General features: G+C 38.2%; 1 protein-coding gene and 1 long non-coding RNA gene across 2 annotated transcripts in view; one reads left to right on the top strand and one right to left on the bottom strand.

Moving 5' to 3' along the window:
- Positions 1-47: 47 nt before the first annotated feature.
- COPB2 (COPI coat complex subunit beta 2) overlaps positions 48-17,512 on the bottom strand; it is a 30,633-nt gene continuing 13,168 nt past the window's right edge. The window contains exons 6-22 of the mRNA XM_019437900.2: positions 17,128-17,274; positions 16,170-16,269; positions 15,410-15,552; positions 14,702-14,901; positions 12,710-12,820; positions 10,914-11,002; positions 10,723-10,829; positions 9,429-9,572; positions 8,677-8,807; positions 8,192-8,399; positions 4,253-4,363; positions 2,862-3,076; positions 1,364-1,456; positions 1,090-1,270; positions 874-942; positions 651-722; positions 48-423 (exon numbers count right to left, since the gene is read on the bottom strand). Of these exons, the coding sequence (XP_019293445.1) occupies positions 328-423; positions 651-722; positions 874-942; positions 1,090-1,270; positions 1,364-1,456; positions 2,862-3,076; positions 4,253-4,363; positions 8,192-8,399; positions 8,677-8,807; positions 9,429-9,572; positions 10,723-10,829; positions 10,914-11,002; positions 12,710-12,820; positions 14,702-14,901; positions 15,410-15,552; positions 16,170-16,269; positions 17,128-17,274 (2,217 nt within the window). The 3' untranslated portion in view covers positions 48-327. The remainder of the gene's footprint in view (positions 424-650; positions 723-873; positions 943-1,089; positions 1,271-1,363; positions 1,457-2,861; positions 3,077-4,252; positions 4,364-8,191; positions 8,400-8,676; positions 8,808-9,428; positions 9,573-10,722; positions 10,830-10,913; positions 11,003-12,709; positions 12,821-14,701; positions 14,902-15,409; positions 15,553-16,169; positions 16,270-17,127; positions 17,275-17,512) is intronic.
- On the top strand, positions 9,571-11,785 carry LOC128777316 (uncharacterized). The gene is made up of 2 exons (XR_008422572.1): positions 9,571-9,667; positions 10,161-11,785. It is a non-coding gene; the product is annotated as an uncharacterized LOC128777316 (long non-coding RNA).

Genomic DNA, 17,512 nt, shown 5'->3' with positions numbered 1-17,512 from the left:
AAAACTAGAAGCTTATCTTCATTATTTAGAAAGGAAACTTTTGAGTATTTTCATTAATTCAAAAGATTTTATGAGATGTGATCTAGTGACAGTATGAAAAAAAAAATCAAAGCCCACATCTGTTTTACTTAACAGGAAGCAGTGATTTAGATGCGGCACATAAACTCCTAGAATGAGGAGAGCACTGTGCTCCCAGTGGGCCACAGCCTTTCCATATAAAAAAAATCTCAGGAGTTTCTTAGAGTCCAAAGAACTGTGGTCACGGTGGCAGTCAACACCTGTCCTTAATAATGGCCTGTGTAGCAAGGTTCACGGGAAACATTACACTTAGTCATCCAAAATATCTTCATCCAGGTTGATGTCTGTTGTGTCAATATCTTCTAATTCCAAATTATCCAGATCTACTTCTAGTTCGAGTAAACTCTGCAAAGAAAAGAGTTATTGGTAGGTAACTTTTTGAAAAGTTATCGGATTCCTGATCAAAAGAGAACCAAAGCAATAGTCAAGAGGGGCATTTTCTCATTTCAAAGCCCCTGCTCTGAAAGTGATTATGTCATTGAAATGCAGAGGCCTGCACATCCTGTGGCCATTCATGAGGAGGGAGGAGTGAGCCTGGGGTTCCCATGGGAAGTTTGGGTATAATGTCCTACCTTTTCTTCTTTGTTGGCTGTGTGGGAGGTCACAATAACTGGAGTAGGAGAAGCAGGTTTCCCATTAAGTTCCTGAAAGCCCAAGTGGAGAGAATAGAAAGATGAAGGAATTTGTTCAGGTAATTTTCCCCCAAGGAAAGGCTGTTCAGGATTAGGAAGTGGGACATGGTACTTAAAATGAACAAATCTTAACCAGATTATCTGATTAAGATATTCTACTGACCTGCTGAGCTGCAGATCTTGAGGGCTGAAAGCCTTTTGCCTCTTCCATAACATTTCTTTCTTCATTTGGCTATCAGAATAAAGCAATGATGAATAAAGCAGTGTAATCTGAAGTCCTAATTCATCTATGGACTTGGCCTAAATCCCAGATATTAGCTCTCAATCCACCAATAATGTATATAAATTATAAATGAGGCCTGGCTCCCTGGCAACTCACCGTGACAAGTGGGTACTGCTTGGCCGGCCACAGATCAGCATGTGTTTCCTTCACCCATTCTTCCACAACAAAGGCTTCTTTTAATCCAGGAAAAAGGTTTTCGTACTCTGTTGGATCAGCAAGGGATTCTGCTGCTTTCTGATTGACTTTTGAAAGATTTTCTCTCCAGAGTTTTACCACCCTGTTGTAGGTATCATGAAACCAAAGGGAAAGTGAGTTAAGTGTGCTCTAGTTTTTATCTGAACCATTTGTTCCTAAAATTAAAAGTCTGTACCTTGAAACCTGACTAGGTAAGTAAGTCCGGGCCAGGAAGGCAGCTTCTGGCAGTCGGCCAGTTCTAATCAGGAGTTCCAGGCAAGCATCAAGCCTAAAGATTAAAAAGGAGAGGCACTAATTATCAAGAATAAACAACGAAGTGTAGATGTAGTGTTGCAAAGTCAGCACTTCCTCCCCAGTTTCCACACATACTCCTCATTTCTGTCACTGAGCCATTAACTGGTCAGCACCAGTGTGTTACATAATCAATGGACTCCAAGAGTGTGAGGGGTAGGGCAGTTGGTGACCATTTTCAATCTCCTAATAACCTATTTTAACAATTTCTAAGAAGAACCTAAGGGGGCTTTTCAAGACCAGCTAAGGCAGCTTATAAGCAAGCACATTTTAAGAGCTTTCAGGGGATATGGGAGCAGAAACTCGATTTCACAAGTGGGAACATCGAGGGCGGTGTCTCGAGTGTGGGCTGTGCGCAGCAATGTAGTGATGTCCAGCAGGGCAATGTCCTAGCGTCTATTTGGTTTCTTTTTCGAAGTTTGATAAAGTGGATAATGTGTTTTAGAAGTCGTATGTTTTTCAAAAAAACAAAACACAGGTTTTTGGATATTAGAAAGGTAGCAGTACATACACCACACACATTACCTACCACCCTCAGCATCAAATAAAAGTCATAAACAATATTTTGCAGGAACACGTGAATACTAAATATGATAAAAACAAGTGGCATAAGAGCAACTAATAATAGTATTTCGGAGTTTAGGTCAGGTTTTGCTATCAAGTAAGTTATAAAAAACTTTCAGGATATTTTTGGGTTTTTGAATTATGGACCTATTCCTACACATATGCAAATTTACAAACACATTATAAATACACATTGGGGTGCACAAGGTTTCTATAATGAAGCATGAGGTTTAAATGTATGCAGGGCAAGGTTAATGAATACTTCGTGTTTTACTTCATAATATGGTCAGCTAATGTTGAGATGATCTGGTCTGCACTGACTGCTAACTTTCAGAAGTATATGACATTTTTATGCTTTATAGTTGGGACTCAAATCTAGAAGTAACTGGCATCCTAAACCCCTTTATTCTTGCCATGGACAGGTCAGAATTACCCAATTTGGGCAAAATTATTTGCCTTTTGAGTACTATGGGAGCATCACAACAGCCTCCTGCCATGGGAAAATAAAATGGCTCAGGCAGGGAGAGGCAGGGCTTTTGAGAAACGGCTTTCACGTTTCTCTCAGTCCAAACCTCCTTGAACAGCTCATTTTGCTCAGACATTTCGACCAAATTGGTAAGAACATCCCTTGCTGAAGGCCAGTGCCACCAAGGTAGGACTGTGCTCCAACTGCCCCTACTAGCCAGGGTCTAGGCCAGGCATCCATCTGTCTCTTTCCAGGGTTCGTTCCTCTCTCAACCACCCTCAAAGTTGGCGAGTGCGGAAATCAGTGCTTTAAATTACTACACTCACCTTTTAGACCTTGATTTGATACTTACTTGCCCTGTAAAAAGTAGCTCATGAATGCCACATTATTCTTGCCGTCTCTCTCCGCACCCTCTGCTAGTTTATTCACCATACTAGCATTTCCAGAGGCAGTGGCCAAGAGCAACAGACCCCCATAATCCTGTGCATGGTGCAGGCACTCCTGGGCGAGGCCAAACTGACATTTACTAATGGCAAGTTCAGCAAGTTGTTTCCACTTCTGCTCTGACTGTAAGAAAGAGTTTCCAAGTAAACACATCTATGGAAATAAACATTTGAGTTTTCAACATCAATATTCTTCTGTTAACCTGAGTATTATTGTGCTGATAATGGGAGATATTTTACACATATACTGAGCTGTGCTTGTTAAATTGGTTCTATCAATCAAAATAAGAATGTAGTGACAAAATGTGTAATGAGAAAACAAGTTATTCGCATATACAAAATTCAAACACAAATCAATTTTAATGATGCATGAATAATCATCAAACCCATGTTATTTTTATTTTGTAATTACCCAGTAAGACTAAAAGTAATACTATCTAATTGGAATTTTAAGGTAATTAGATTGTAATTATTTTAATGAATGATTTCATACCATTTTTTGAAAGAATAAAATTATTTCATACATCCTTAAATATTTAACAGTAATATTATCTGTCATTTGTAGCTTCTCAGAAATCAAAATACTACACATTTAGATTATCTTAACATAGCTGAAATTTATTTAGCACATTTGAAATGAATTTACCAATAAATACTACATGTAAACCATGGTTGGGGGCCCCTCGATATGTAACAGTTCATTAAAATGTCATTAAATTGTGTCGAAATATTAAAATCTTTCTTTAAAACCAACAACTTTCTCACTAATTTGGGATACTGGCAAATTAGTGCTTTGTCTGCACTCCTAGAGTTCCCAGACTATAATATCTAGTATCTTACATCTTTTGCAAAACAGATCTCCTATAAGCTATGAAAACATTTTTTCTTTTTTTTTTTGAATGTTTATTTTTGAGAGAGCACAAGTGGGGGAGGGGCAGAGAAGGAGTGGGGTGGGGGGAGATAGGATCGTAAGCAGGCTCTGTGCTGACATGGGGCTCAAACTGAGGAACCACAAGATCATGACCTGAGCTGAAGTCAGACGCTCAACCAACTAAGCCACCCAGGTGCCCCCAAAACACTTCTTAAATCAGAATGCTAAGAATATCTGCAGTAAAATCCATTTAATTTAAAGACTAACAAAATGCATTTTTTAAAAGATCAAAGAGAGGCACTAAAGTCACCAAAGAGTGTCCCTAATGTGCATTTCGGAAAACTTTAATGAAGAGAACTTACACTAAACACACGTTAAGTACCTACTAACTTTTGCATTAGTTATGAAAAATCATGACTTAGTACATACCTCTGCTTCTACTGCTAATTGGTATGCAATTTTTAGTTCTCCAAGCTGAAGAGCAAGTTCAAAGCGATGCTCAGGATCTGTGGATACTGTAAGAGCTTGTTGCTTGAAGCCCTAAACAGAGAATAGATGTAACAATGTGTGGGCAGACTGTCTGTGTAGATTTACAGTGCACACACAGCAAATCATCATTGATCCACTCCCTCTTGAACTAAGAATACCCTGCTGACATAGAAACCCCACGGCCTAAACAAAAGAAATAGAATACTCTTTAATGAGAAGACAGAAAAATTAAGGAGTCATTAAATTAATTGGTAAGAACCAACCCAGCAGAGAGATTTCAGTCCCACAACGCTGTTTTCTAAGCAGTGAAAGTTGACTGATGTTAGCTAGATAAACTCCTGTAAAACTGGTAAAATCAGAAATTCAAAAGTAAACAGCTGTCAAGAACAAGATTTTGGAAACTTGACTGAACAAGAACCATTTCAAAAAAAGAAAGGCACAGTGGTGTAGACCTAGCTGTTCATAATCTACTCACTAAGCTAGGCTTAGAGTCATCTAGTCCAGTCCCTCAAAGAAAAGCAAGTCAAATGTAAAAGTCTTCCTTTCAGTTTTTCGTAATCTAGGTCATTTGGCAAACATTTGTTTCCAGGTCCTAATGCCAATCAGGTATCCTTACCTAGGACTTTACTATTGGTCTTACATCCACTTTATTTATCAGCCAGCGTTCCAGAGGGCAGGAAATCTAAAACTGTCTTCCATTTTCCACTGTGTCATAAAAACAGGCTTTAAAACCAACTACTGTAATTACCAAATTAGCTTCTCCTCTAAGAGTACTGATGGGAGTCTACACTGTGGGCAAGTTTTTCAGCTCTATGGATGCGGTGTGTTGGACAAAGCTCAGACTTCAAGAGACTTCACTGGAATGAGGAACGATGCTCAGTTACAGGGGGGTTAAGAGGGAGTAACTGGGCAGCTTTCCAAGTTCCGGCTGGATCTTCAAGATGGCTGTATCACTGTGTTTAAAATGTTTTAACTTCCCAGACTATCCAAGCTGTCCCTCCTCTCGTTCATCCATGTGAACAATGTAAACAAGGCATTCTGAATAATCTGCATACTCCTTTTCTTTCCTAGCAACTGGTGTAAATAATAAAAATCCAAGAACAGAGTATGTAAGATCTATGGAACTCATCAGACATAAGCAAAGCAGATGAAATTAGGTGGACTAAATCAACTTTTGTTTTCCCCCAAATCCCCACTGAAATGACACTAAAAGGATTCTTTTTTTAGGAAACAAATTCTTTTTTAAAAAGTATTTATTTAGAGAGAGAGTGGGAGAGGGGCAGAGACAGAATCCCAAACAGGCTCAGGGCTGTCAGTGCAGAGCCCTACATGGGGCTTGATCTGAGGAACCATGAGATCATGACCTGAGCTGAAATTAAAAATTGGAAACAACCCAACTGAGCCACCCAGGTGCCCCTAGGGCATAAATTCCTTAGGATACAGAAAGACAGAGGAGACCTCTGTAACAAAATTTTGGAAGCTAGAAAACTGGCAGAGGAATTTAAACAGTTAAAACACTAAAGAAAACTAATCCTAAATCAGGAGTGAGGACAGCATAGAAACAACTTCATTCACACATCAGGATCCCCAGTGGCATCTCATGGAAGGCAATGCTAAAATAAACAAAACTGCCTGAAAGTCTCTGTAGCAAGCAGGTAAGAAACAAGATACCCCAGGTCCCCACTCCTCTCCTCCCCCAACCTCTGGACACACACAGAAGACAGCAAGTTTATTCCTCGAAGAGGATAAACTAGAGGGTTTCCAGTCTGAGGGATATCTTATACATCTTTCAAGAGGAAAATAGGAAATTATGAGAATAGAGATTGAGACTAAATGAAATACCAGATGCTGAGACACCAACCTGTTTTCTACTTTGCATCCAGAATGATGGTGATTTAAGCTCAATCTTACCCCTTGGGCTGTAAACCCTAACCAGCCTAAGGGGTAACACTAAAATATCAACAACCTGCGAGCTATATGTCAGCTAGAACAGTACCTGGTGCAATGTTCAGTGTTCATTAAATTCACAAGATGAACATATGGACCTTGAGCATCCCTAATCAAATGGCCCAGCCACATCCATAGTGTGAAGTCCGTATCGAACAAGACCTCTCACAAATTCAGGCCTTTTATCTGCTTCTTAGACCTCTCCTCTTAAATGAGGGCCCAAGGATCATCGGATGCGTGAAGAAAATCTCTAACAGGAAAGGCACAGATCAAAATGAACCAATAACAGCAACCTGAAGGAAGCATACCATGAAGGAATAAAAGAAAACCTCAAAACAACAACAAAACCTATCATTCAGACCCTGAGAGAAATAAACTTTTATCCATACACAAGAATAAGATTTTAAAAGTACAATAATAACAAAATGAGACTAGTGTAGGTGGCCTAACATTTCACTAACAGTTCCACAAAGAATACAGAAAGCTAAGGAAGGACATCATCAGAGAAATGAATCAAGAAAATCTCTCAGAAATGAGTGTCCAATTAAATAAGCTTGTCTAATACCCAAAAAAATGAATTTGTTCATAATTGACCTCTACCAAGGCCCACCATCATAATATTTCAGAACAATAGGGACAAGGTCCAAAAAGCTTCCAGAAAGAAAAAACAGATCAGGTACCAAGATCAGTAATATAAAGCAGTAACACTTCAATAATAACTAGAAGCTAGAAGGCAATGGAACAAATGCCTTCAAAATTTTGAGAGAGAATTGCCTCCAGCCTAGAATTCTGTATCTAGTTAAATAGTCAAATAGGTTTTAGAGGAGAACAATGGCAGTTTCGGATAATCAAGGTCACAAAAAACTTTACTTCCAATAATAATCCTTCTCTCAGAAAACTACTGAAGGACATGCTCCAGCCAGATAAGGGATTAAACCAGCAAAGAAGATAGGGGATACAGGAAACAATGGATCCAACTGAGAGGCAAAAGGAAGGCCCAACCTGATGGTGAGGGGATATCCATGATGATAGGAGATTTCAAGGAAATCTGGAGAACCACCAGAATCTAGTGAGAATTAACTCTAAGTACACAGAAAAATAAGCAAAGGAAAAAAGACAACTCCAGGGAAAACAATTGCAGGAAGGGAAAGCTACACTATACTAAATGGTTCAGCTGTGAGCAGTGTTTACATAGCTCTAAAAATGTAAACACTGAAAACTGATGTAATCAAAATCATCCAACTATAGTGGGAGGAGGACAGAAAAATGGCATGTATGTTGTATAAGTAGCAGGAGAGAGAAAGGTAAACCCTCATCTTCTACAGAGTGTTAAGTCACAAGAAATGCCTAAAGCTCAGTAACAGCATACATTATCTAGAGATGTAGAAATAAATTCCAAGAGAATCAACCAAAATAATTAAACTTCCACTTCCTTTAGGAAGCAGATATGATAGAGGGAAGGAAGTGCTGCTTTTTTTCCTTGAGCCTTGAAGAACTTTATACTTTGTGCACAACTTTGACTTAAAAACACTCCATTAAGAAAAAAACCTACCACCAATGCTAAATTTTATGTTATGTATATTTTACAATTAAAAAAAGAAAGAAAAGAAAAAGAAAAGCCTGCTAGGATAGAGAGAGAAAATGCAGGGCAGAAATGAAAATATTGATAGAATGGAAAAGAAGTCTACAGAAAGAGAAGACTGATAATCATTTCCAACAATTAAAGAAGGTACTAAGGGCATTAAGAAAGGACAAGGAAGCATATAATAAGTGACTTAAGTTTATAGGAGAAATTCCACTGCCATAAGGAAATCAGTGGCAATAAAGAAATAGTATTTTCAAATCCACATTAACATTCTTTTAAAATTACTGGTTTAAAGAAAAAAACCCACAAAAGAAAACAAGCAAAAAGACAAAACAAAATCCTTTTACCTGCTTTTCCAGAAAGTGTGCAACTCTGGTCCTCTGTTCTTTTGGAATGGTAGGAAGAACTTTATCAGCCATGCTAAAATCCCTTCTCATGACAGCTGTCTGGTATTCCAGCACTGAAACCAAGAGAGAGTAGCTAACGATGTTCAGTTCTTTATCCCCCAGATAAAGCCTGTTGTCCTTAGGAATATAGCCCAGAAGATACATTGTTCTGTAATAGAAACAGAAACTAATTTAGGAGTAGGCCCAAATTAGTAGGTAAACACACACACACACACACACACACTACCTCTTGCTCAAAATCTTTCCACTTTGATGCAATTTTGATCAACAACAGCCCATCTATTAAAACTCTAACACTGAAAAATCAGGCCCATCACTGCTACAGGCCAGCAATAAGTTTCATTTAAAAAAAAAAAAGAAAGAAAACAAAAGTGTAATTTTAAATTTAGGATGCTTAAGACACAAGCAAAGCAATTCTCAGTTACCTATCCAAGTGGGCAATGGTGACTATTTCTCCTCCAACATAATAATTTAATCTGTTCACAGAACTCGTGTAAATGAAGCAATCGCCTACCCACAGCCCTGTTTTCACAATTTCCTGAATCTCACCAAGAACCTGCAGAGAGAAGAGTCTATTATTACCTTATTCAGCATTAGAAATCCTGTTACAAAAACTGAATATGATTGGCGGTGATAAGGGAGATTAAGAAATGCAAAGTAAAATCCTACTTCAAGAAAGAAAATACTTCCCTGGAATTTCTATCTTCTTTTTTCATTTAAAAACAGATTCCTGGATGAGTATTTATAATATAAAATCTCACTGCTGCATCAAAGCTGTTGATCTAAATTTCTTATATACATGAAACTGGAATAGGAAGTATTTCATAAAATCTTCCAGGAACATCTCCACGATAGGTGATTTATCTTTACCACTTGAGAGCTCATTTAAATCACTGGGTAAAATGTCTTAAGACCAAAACACCTAATTTCCTTACTGAAAGATATCAAAGTCATCTGAAGATTCCCTAAAATCAAAGTACAAATAAATATCTTTTAAACATATATACTTTCAAACTCTGATCTTTGAGCCAAGGCTTTAATCTTCACATTTCACCAGACTTCCTTAAATGTTTACTTTCCTCAAACCTAACTTAACAGAATGTTAAAATCAGTGAAGTTAGGTTACACGCATATAAATCATTTAAGAATGAAGGTAAAGTTGTGCTGATGCAGTCACCTCAAAGGCATCTTCAATGCCATCTTCTGTAACTCCTTCATGTGTTTCCTGTGCAGCCAAGACTTTCTCCGACAGATACTTAAGGATAAAAAATGACTCCTCGGTGGCAATACAGACCAGCTCTCCAGAGTCAGACCAGAAAATCTACATGACAAACAGAACAGACAAATGGTTTCGGATTTCCGAGTGGTATGACAAACTGCATACACTTTGTTTCTTACAAGATTCGTCTTAGGACAGTAAGTACGCATCGAACAATTTTATGTAGTGCATAGTGGGTATATACATACGTACACAGATACACGAACACACATATATATACATACACATGTGTATGTATATGCATTTAGAGGGTGGGCTGGGCTATTTGGTCTAGAAATGGAAAGACTAAAGGGAGACAGGAAGGAAACTGTCAGTGAACAGTGGATATAATGTAATTTAGGAGCAGCAGCCTATTCACTATTGCTCTAGAACAGTGTTTCTCAGCCTTTTTTTTTCCCATTATCACCCACATCCACCCACCCAGGAATGTTTTTAGACATTTTTCTCCTAATCACCCTCACCTACAAAATTTTAAATCCATAGATACTATATATATATTATACATATACAATTATATAATACGTGTTATATATAAAATTATATAACATATATATGCACACTGTATATACACACATATAATATATATACTTGCATAACATATAAATACATGTGAATATCTATGCTTTATAGATAAAATTTTCTTCATCGTCAAGAAGCAATTTTTGCCGTTGGGGTACTAGTGCTCACTGAGAATGCATGCTATAAAAGATAGAACCAGGACCCAAGAGAGGTGGATTTGTCTCCAAAGAATTTTGTGACAATGAAAGCTGTCAAAGAAGCAGGTAGTTCCATAAGGTAGAAAACTTTGTCACTGGAGACATTTACCTAAAGTTTAAACAGCATCAGGGAAACTATGAAAAGGCTTTCTGATCTGATCCTGGATCTTTCCAAGTCAAGACCTTTCTGACTTCTTGTCTTCAAAGCAGGCTGTTCATACTCTGTCAAACGCCATTTAAAATATGAATAGCACTTGGCATTTGTATAAGTTTTCCTGCTTTTCAAAATACCCAACATCTACCACCTCATTCAAATACTGCAAGTCTGATTTTCTAAGTAATCTTGAAGTAAATGACACTGTGTCCAACACAACGGAACCAGGACAGCTGGGTACAAGGACATTTCTTTGCCTCAGGGACTCAGAGCTTCTCACAAAGTTACACATTCTAAAAGTGACAGTGAAGGGAAAACTCACATGTTTGGGCTGAATTTCAATTCTGCGTATGAGTTCTGTATTGTCCCAGTCATAGAAAGCTAAGCCGTTTACAGATCTGACTCCCAATAAGAAGCCTCCATAGATACCTGAAAAGACAAAAGATTTTTGGGTAGATGTTTCTGAGCCATTGCAAAGCTTCTAAAAATCTATCATTTATAAATAGCACTCACTTTCTGCTCCAAAATCTGGTTTAAAGGATTTTTTTTCCTTAAAGTTCTTAAATATCTTTACAACACTGTTGCTCTCTCTTATTGCATATCTGGGGGGAAAAGGAAGGCAAACACAGCATGTTATATACCAAACCATACTTCCATCGAATGTCAGAAATATCTTCAGGTATACTTGAGTAATGACTTATGAGTTTCACACTGTCTGTTACACAAATTATTAGGGTTTACAAGCTATTTTAAAAACTGAGAAAGACCCAACATCCCTCAGTAGATGAGTGATTAAACCAACTGTGGTACATTCATGCAATGGAACACTGCTCTGCAAAAAAGGCGACCAATTACTGACTCATGCAACAACATGGACGAATCCCAAAAATACTGTGCTGAACAGAAGAAGCCAGACATATAGACTGGATATTGGAGTTTCATGTATATGAAACTCTAAAGACAAATCTAATCCACATGGTGAGAAAAAGCAAATCAGTGACTGGGGCCAGGGAACTATTAAGGGAAAACGAGGATTTTCTGGGGATGGTAGAAATGTTCTCTGTCTTTGTGCTGGCGGTTATAGATTGTATACATTTGCCTAAAGTCACTGAAATGTTCACTTAAAATAGTACATTTAATTCTGTATAAATTATACTTCAATAAAGGCAACTTAAAAAATAAAAACTTTTGTTAAGTGGCTCAAGAAGTTAGCCACATTTGGCAACAACTTACAACACTGTGTATATTCAGGCGTCTTGAAAAAGGGGGACTGTGGCTGTTGCTGGACATTCAAGAGTATTTAAGGAAGTGATCTGATGAGTGTTCCTATCAAGATAGGAAAGATGCTGAATAGGACCTTAGCTGGATAAAGCTAAAAAAAGAAAGTGAACTATCAAAACAGAGAGGTATGGTGAGAGAGGTAAGAATTCATGAACTATAATTTTGTTTAGGATGATAACAAAATACATTTAGAAATGGAACTGTGTATATATGAGTGTATTTAGGAAATTTATGAAAAGATCAAAACAAATTCCTACTCTCAGTGTATCTTTTGTTAAATTTAAAAACATGCATCTTATATGCAACACTGAGGCTCAGGTTACTCTGTTGAGGGCAGGGGCAATAAAAAAATATGGAGGAAACAAAACTAAGATAACTATGAAGATGTACGTCAGTTGTGTGGTCAGGTAGGGGGATTGGGGGGAAGTCCTGGTGTTTATTATGAGCACAAAAAGGAATCAAAAAAGAACCACTCAGTAACCAGTATCTAGAATAATTATAAGAAATTATAAATAACCAGTATCTAATATGATAATTCAGAGTTAAATGATTTTTCCTGTTTTTAATAAGAATATTTTATGAACACTCTAAATTCAAACAGAATTTGTTTTAAAAATAGGGGGTGGGTAACATCACAGAAAATACGTTTTAAAAAAGATTCAATGAAGTTAGCATCAAGATGACATCACACTGTAGTCTCTCCCAACTAGCTCAGGATCCTGCAGCAGCTCAGGACATCAGCTCATAGGGAAAGCCTACCTCATCTTGAGCCCATAAGCACCAGGCCCAAATGCAGGCTCCATCAAGGAAATGGGTGCTGGGCCCCCAGTTTAATGGGATTAGTGGATCAGTCTGAGTGAACCTGCTGCATACTGAACACAGAAAGGGCAAAGACAGCTCTGGTGAGAACTGTTCTTGAAAGGGAGAAGCACAGCCAACACCGAGCCCTGGGAACATGATTCATACAGCCGCACACAGATGACCCATCTGCAGTCAGGGCCAGCGGGACAGCACAAGCCAAAACTTACTCTGAAGAATCATGGGCCCATGCAAACTCCTGGGCAGATCCAAAGCTCTTGTTTCTCAGGGCCATTGCTGTATAGATGATGTACTCGCCATCACCACACACCACGACAAACCTGGAAATTATGGAAGCCAGAGAGAGAGAGAGTAGGATCAATGACACGTGGAAGTTATGAAACACTGATTCCTCTGCGTAATAAAATATTTCTGATGACAAATGCTACTTCGGTTGACTTTTTTTTAATTTTTTTTTTTAACATTTATTTATTTTTGAGACAGAGAGAGACAGAGCATGAATGGGGGAGGGCCAGAGAGAGGGAGACACAGAATCTGAAACAGGCTCCAGGCTCTGAGCTGTCAGCACAGAGCCTGACGTGGGGCTCAAACTCATGGACTGGGAGATCATGACCTGAGCTGAAGTCAGCCGCTTAACCGACTGAGCCACCCAGTCGCCCCTTCAGTTGACTTTTATAATTGAATCTAATATCTTCTGAAGTTATACATTTCTTCAAATACAGAGCTAGACATAAATATTTTATCAACAAATCCCAAAACATATCATGAACATGGGCATTTGCTGAAAATCTTACTGCAGTGGCCTTCTCTTATAAGCAAAGGAGACTTGAGGCAGGAAGACAAGAATGGCTGCCGATGCACAGGGGGAGGATTCTAATAATACAACGGATACTTGTTGAGCACCAAGATGTCTAGAACTTTGCTCATTACATTTACACCATTAGGAGGCACTATTTGTTGCAAGACTATCTTAATTTTAAAGCACATCACTCAAATGAATAAAAATACTCATTTTTAATGACTGTTAAGTTTATCAAAATAGAGTATTTTAACATTTAAATAATCAGTAAAAACAGGATGTTGCACAGTCGAGTAACATTTTCTCCACAGATATAAAACAACTCTATTTAAAGTTGTATTGGCTGTATTGGCTGCTACCAGATTGCCAATGCTGAAATGCAAAACTTACAGGAAGAAAAAGCTTTGTGATATTTATAATGCATTCTTAATCTTCCTAAGAAAATTACATTAGAAATAACTGTGGATGCCATTTACTGAATGAGGCAGCATACCTGGTTTACATAATTTGTCTTTTTCAATACTCAGCACAGAATTATAAGATGCCCAGATCTATTGTAAGTGACTTTTAAAGAACCACAGGCTTAATTAAAACTCATGCTTGAAACTCCTCTCTTAACAAGACGTTGGGTGCTTTCTAAATCTTAAGAAACGAAACTGATGGTTCAAATGATAGCTAAGAAGCAGAATTATTACCAGTCCCCAAATTGTTTCTTTTTTTCTAATATAATTTATTATCAAATTGGCTTACATTCAACACCCAGTGCTCATCCCAACCCAAATTGTTTCAACGGACACAAACTTCAGAGTCTGCTTTTCTTCTTAAGTCAGTAAGTATTTAGAGCACCTAAGTACATGTTACCTGCCCTCAGAGAAGCACAAGGACACAAACCCAACACATTTAAAATGAGGAAATACAGGGGCGCCTGGGTGGCTCGGTCGGTTAAGCGTCCGACTTCGGCTCAGGTCATGATCTCATGGTCCGTGGGTTCGAGCCCCGCGTCGGGCTCTGTGCTGACAGCTCAGAGCCTGGAGTCTGTTTCAGATTCTGTGTCTCCCTCTCTCTGTGACCCTCCCCCGTTCATGCTCTGTCTCTCTCTGTCTCAAAAATAAATAAACGTTAAAAAAAAAATTAAAAAAAAAAATAAAATGAGTAAATACAAAACTATTTAACTGTTCAAAATTGCACGGTGGGACAAAGCCAGGAAGGCAAATATGCTTTCCCCTTGCATGCCAACTTAATCAACTGGTAGGGTTGCCTGTGGCCATGCTGAGGATTGTGAGGCCAGGGCAAAAGCTCATGAGGAATGCCCACCCTAGAGGAAGAGCAGAATATACTGTGGATTTGCAAACCCACATATCTAACAACACAGAAGCTCAGAGAGAGATTGTGGTTGACTTACCGCCCATTAGGATTGTGCTGAATGGTCTGAGGGTATATTTCACAACTGCCCATATCCTTTACTGCCAGTGGCAGTCTTTCTCCATCTTTAATTTCAGCATCTCCCATTGCTTTTAGGTTGGCCTGCTGGACTTCTGAATGCTTGGCCCAAATTATCTTTCCATTGGCATCCATGGACATGGCAGGTTCCTCCCGACCAAGCTAGAAGAATTAACAAATGGCTCGTAGCAATAAAAAGAAAACAAAACCACAAAATAAACACTTTCTATTTTTGTTTAACAGAGGGCTCCATCCTTTCACTTTATTTTTTTTTAATTTTTTTAATGTTTATTTATTTTTGAGAGAGAGAGAGAGAGAGAGAGAGAGAGAGACAGAGCATGAGAAGTGGAAGGGCGGAGAAAGAGGGAGACACAGAATCCGAAACAGGCTCCAGGCTCTGAGCTGTCAGCACAGAGCCCGACGCGGGGCTCCAACCCACAAACTGCGAGATCCTGACCTGGGCCGAAGTCGGACACCCAACCAACTGATACGCCCAGGCACCCCTCCATCCTTTCACTTTAAACCTCCAGTGTTTAATCTCTTGTGCTTGCTTAATGAAAGAAGAGCCAGTTTAATAAAACTGGTGACTTGGAAGATGACTGTACAAAAATACAAGGAAAACTGCTTCCACTATGTTCATTTATTCAGAGACAGTATAATTAGAGATTACCTTAACAATGATGCTCCCTTCGTCATAGCCCAGAGCGACATTGTTGGACCCTCTTAGACTGGCCACGCACCACACCCTCTCCATTCCATAATTTAATGTGCTCTCAAGGCGATACGTGCTTGAATGCCAAATACGCACGGTTCCTAAAAAGAACAATGTGAATACTCCCTTTTAATTTGAACATATAACGATGGATTAGGTCAGATGAACCAGCCACAGCGAAGTCCTTTTTATTAGCTTCCTGGCAGCGTAAAGTTTTGATCTACAGTCTGTAGGTGATTTTATCAAGTAACAAATAAACAGAAAATTACAGGTAAGAAATATGATTTTCCGTGTGAAATAATGTATTTCCCGGGCACAGTGCCTACTATGTACCTGCAGATGCTTGATACACATGATCTTTTATGTTCACTATAATCCTGTGAGGTGGATATGTCTGTTCCCATTTCATAATCTGCCCAAACCACACATCCATGAAGTGGCAGTGCCTGAATCTGACCCCAAGTTTGTAGACTCCAAAGCATTGACAGGCTTTTTCAGTTTTTCGCTAGGACTTCTGGGTGTCCTCTTATTTAAATAATAGAGTCAAAACACATTAGGATGATGACAACGATGACAATAACAATGTCCCTTCATTTTATAACTCAAACATTCTATTCTAATAAAAACAGCAAACCTAATTACAATGCCGGGCACTACCTGGCTTAAATATCTACTTTGTAATTAAAAGCACAGGAATAAACATACATTTCTAACTTACCGTCTTCTGAACCTGTGATGATGATTGGCAACTCAGGATGAAAACTGGCACAAGATACATTTTGGGCATGTCCCTCCAGTGTCTGCACACAAGTTTTATTCTGTAATCAAAAGACAGCAAGACACAGAAAACATTTTTTGTGTGTGAAAAGTAAGTAACTTATCTTTAATTTTTCCAGTCCACATACATTATAAATGATAGTAGTAATGACAATCTAAATAGTATTTGACACAGAGAGTTTTGAAACACAATTATCTTGTTGTGTGCATACTTTCTCTAACTCTTTGATAGTACAGGGAAATGTAATTGCAACCATCCTATTTAAAGAAGAAAACACACACACCTCAAAAGATCTGGTTTTCATTTGAATATTTTCTCACCAAATTCCTAAGGTAATGTCTTTCATATTTTTATTTCTGTACTTAAGCACAAATTTGAATAAGGTTCTAAGTAACACTGATTTTCTAGGCTTCATTTTATTAACTGTTTATGGACATTTTGATGTGAGAAACAAAAAACAGAAACTGAATCTGTCTCTTAGAGATAAAAAGCATAGTAACAAGAAATCATAACTAGGTTTGCAAAGTCTATGTGGCAAAATGGCTATAGCATGGCTGTGTCATGATATTATTAATCTGCTAGTTTCCAATTATAAACAAAAGTTTACCAGTGAGGATATTAGAAATGTAATAATTCATTTTAATCATATGTTTAAATTTCTAATTTCTACTTTTAAATGAAAAATAAACATGATGGCATTTTATTTTTAAAACCTTGACAGACATTTGTTTTCATTTTTATGGAGAACTCTGGGATCGCTGTTTAGGTGTAAATACTGAAGCCTGAAGTTATTTTGTGCTATGAATGGAGTTCAATAACCCAAGTTTTAACTGTCCTGTAAGAAACAACGAAATCCATGTCTAACATATGGCAAAGTAAGGTTATGAAAAAACTGTACCTGATAGTCCCATATTTTAACAAGACGGTCATCTGCGCCTGAAATGAGGTATGGTTTGTCGCCACCACTGTAGTAATCAATGCAATTCACGCCTTTCTCATGTCCCTCCAGAGTGAAGTTTGGGGAGGAAGACCCCAGCTGCCACACCTTTAGAGAACAACAGCATCTGACATTCAATATGGGGACTCGCCTTCCACAAGGCAGATCCACCACACTTCTGACATGTTATATAAAACACCAAAGCACAGGGGAGGGAAACTAAAGAATGTACATTTTTTTTCACCCATTTGTTTCTGTTGTTTCTTACTTTACTTGAATTTCTAGGGGGTAGAATAACTATGGCATTCTCTGAAAATTCCAATTGCCAGGCTTCATCCCTAGAGAT

Source organism: Panthera pardus, unplaced genomic scaffold (genome assembly GCF_024362965.1).
Source record: "Panthera pardus isolate Hobbes unplaced genomic scaffold, ASM2436296v1 HiC_scaffold_16, whole genome shotgun sequence".
NCBI classification, from domain to species: Eukaryota; Metazoa; Chordata; class Mammalia; order Carnivora; family Felidae; genus Panthera; species Panthera pardus.
Note: the sequence above shows the minus strand (reverse complement) of the source record. Positions and strands in the feature narration are given on the sequence as shown.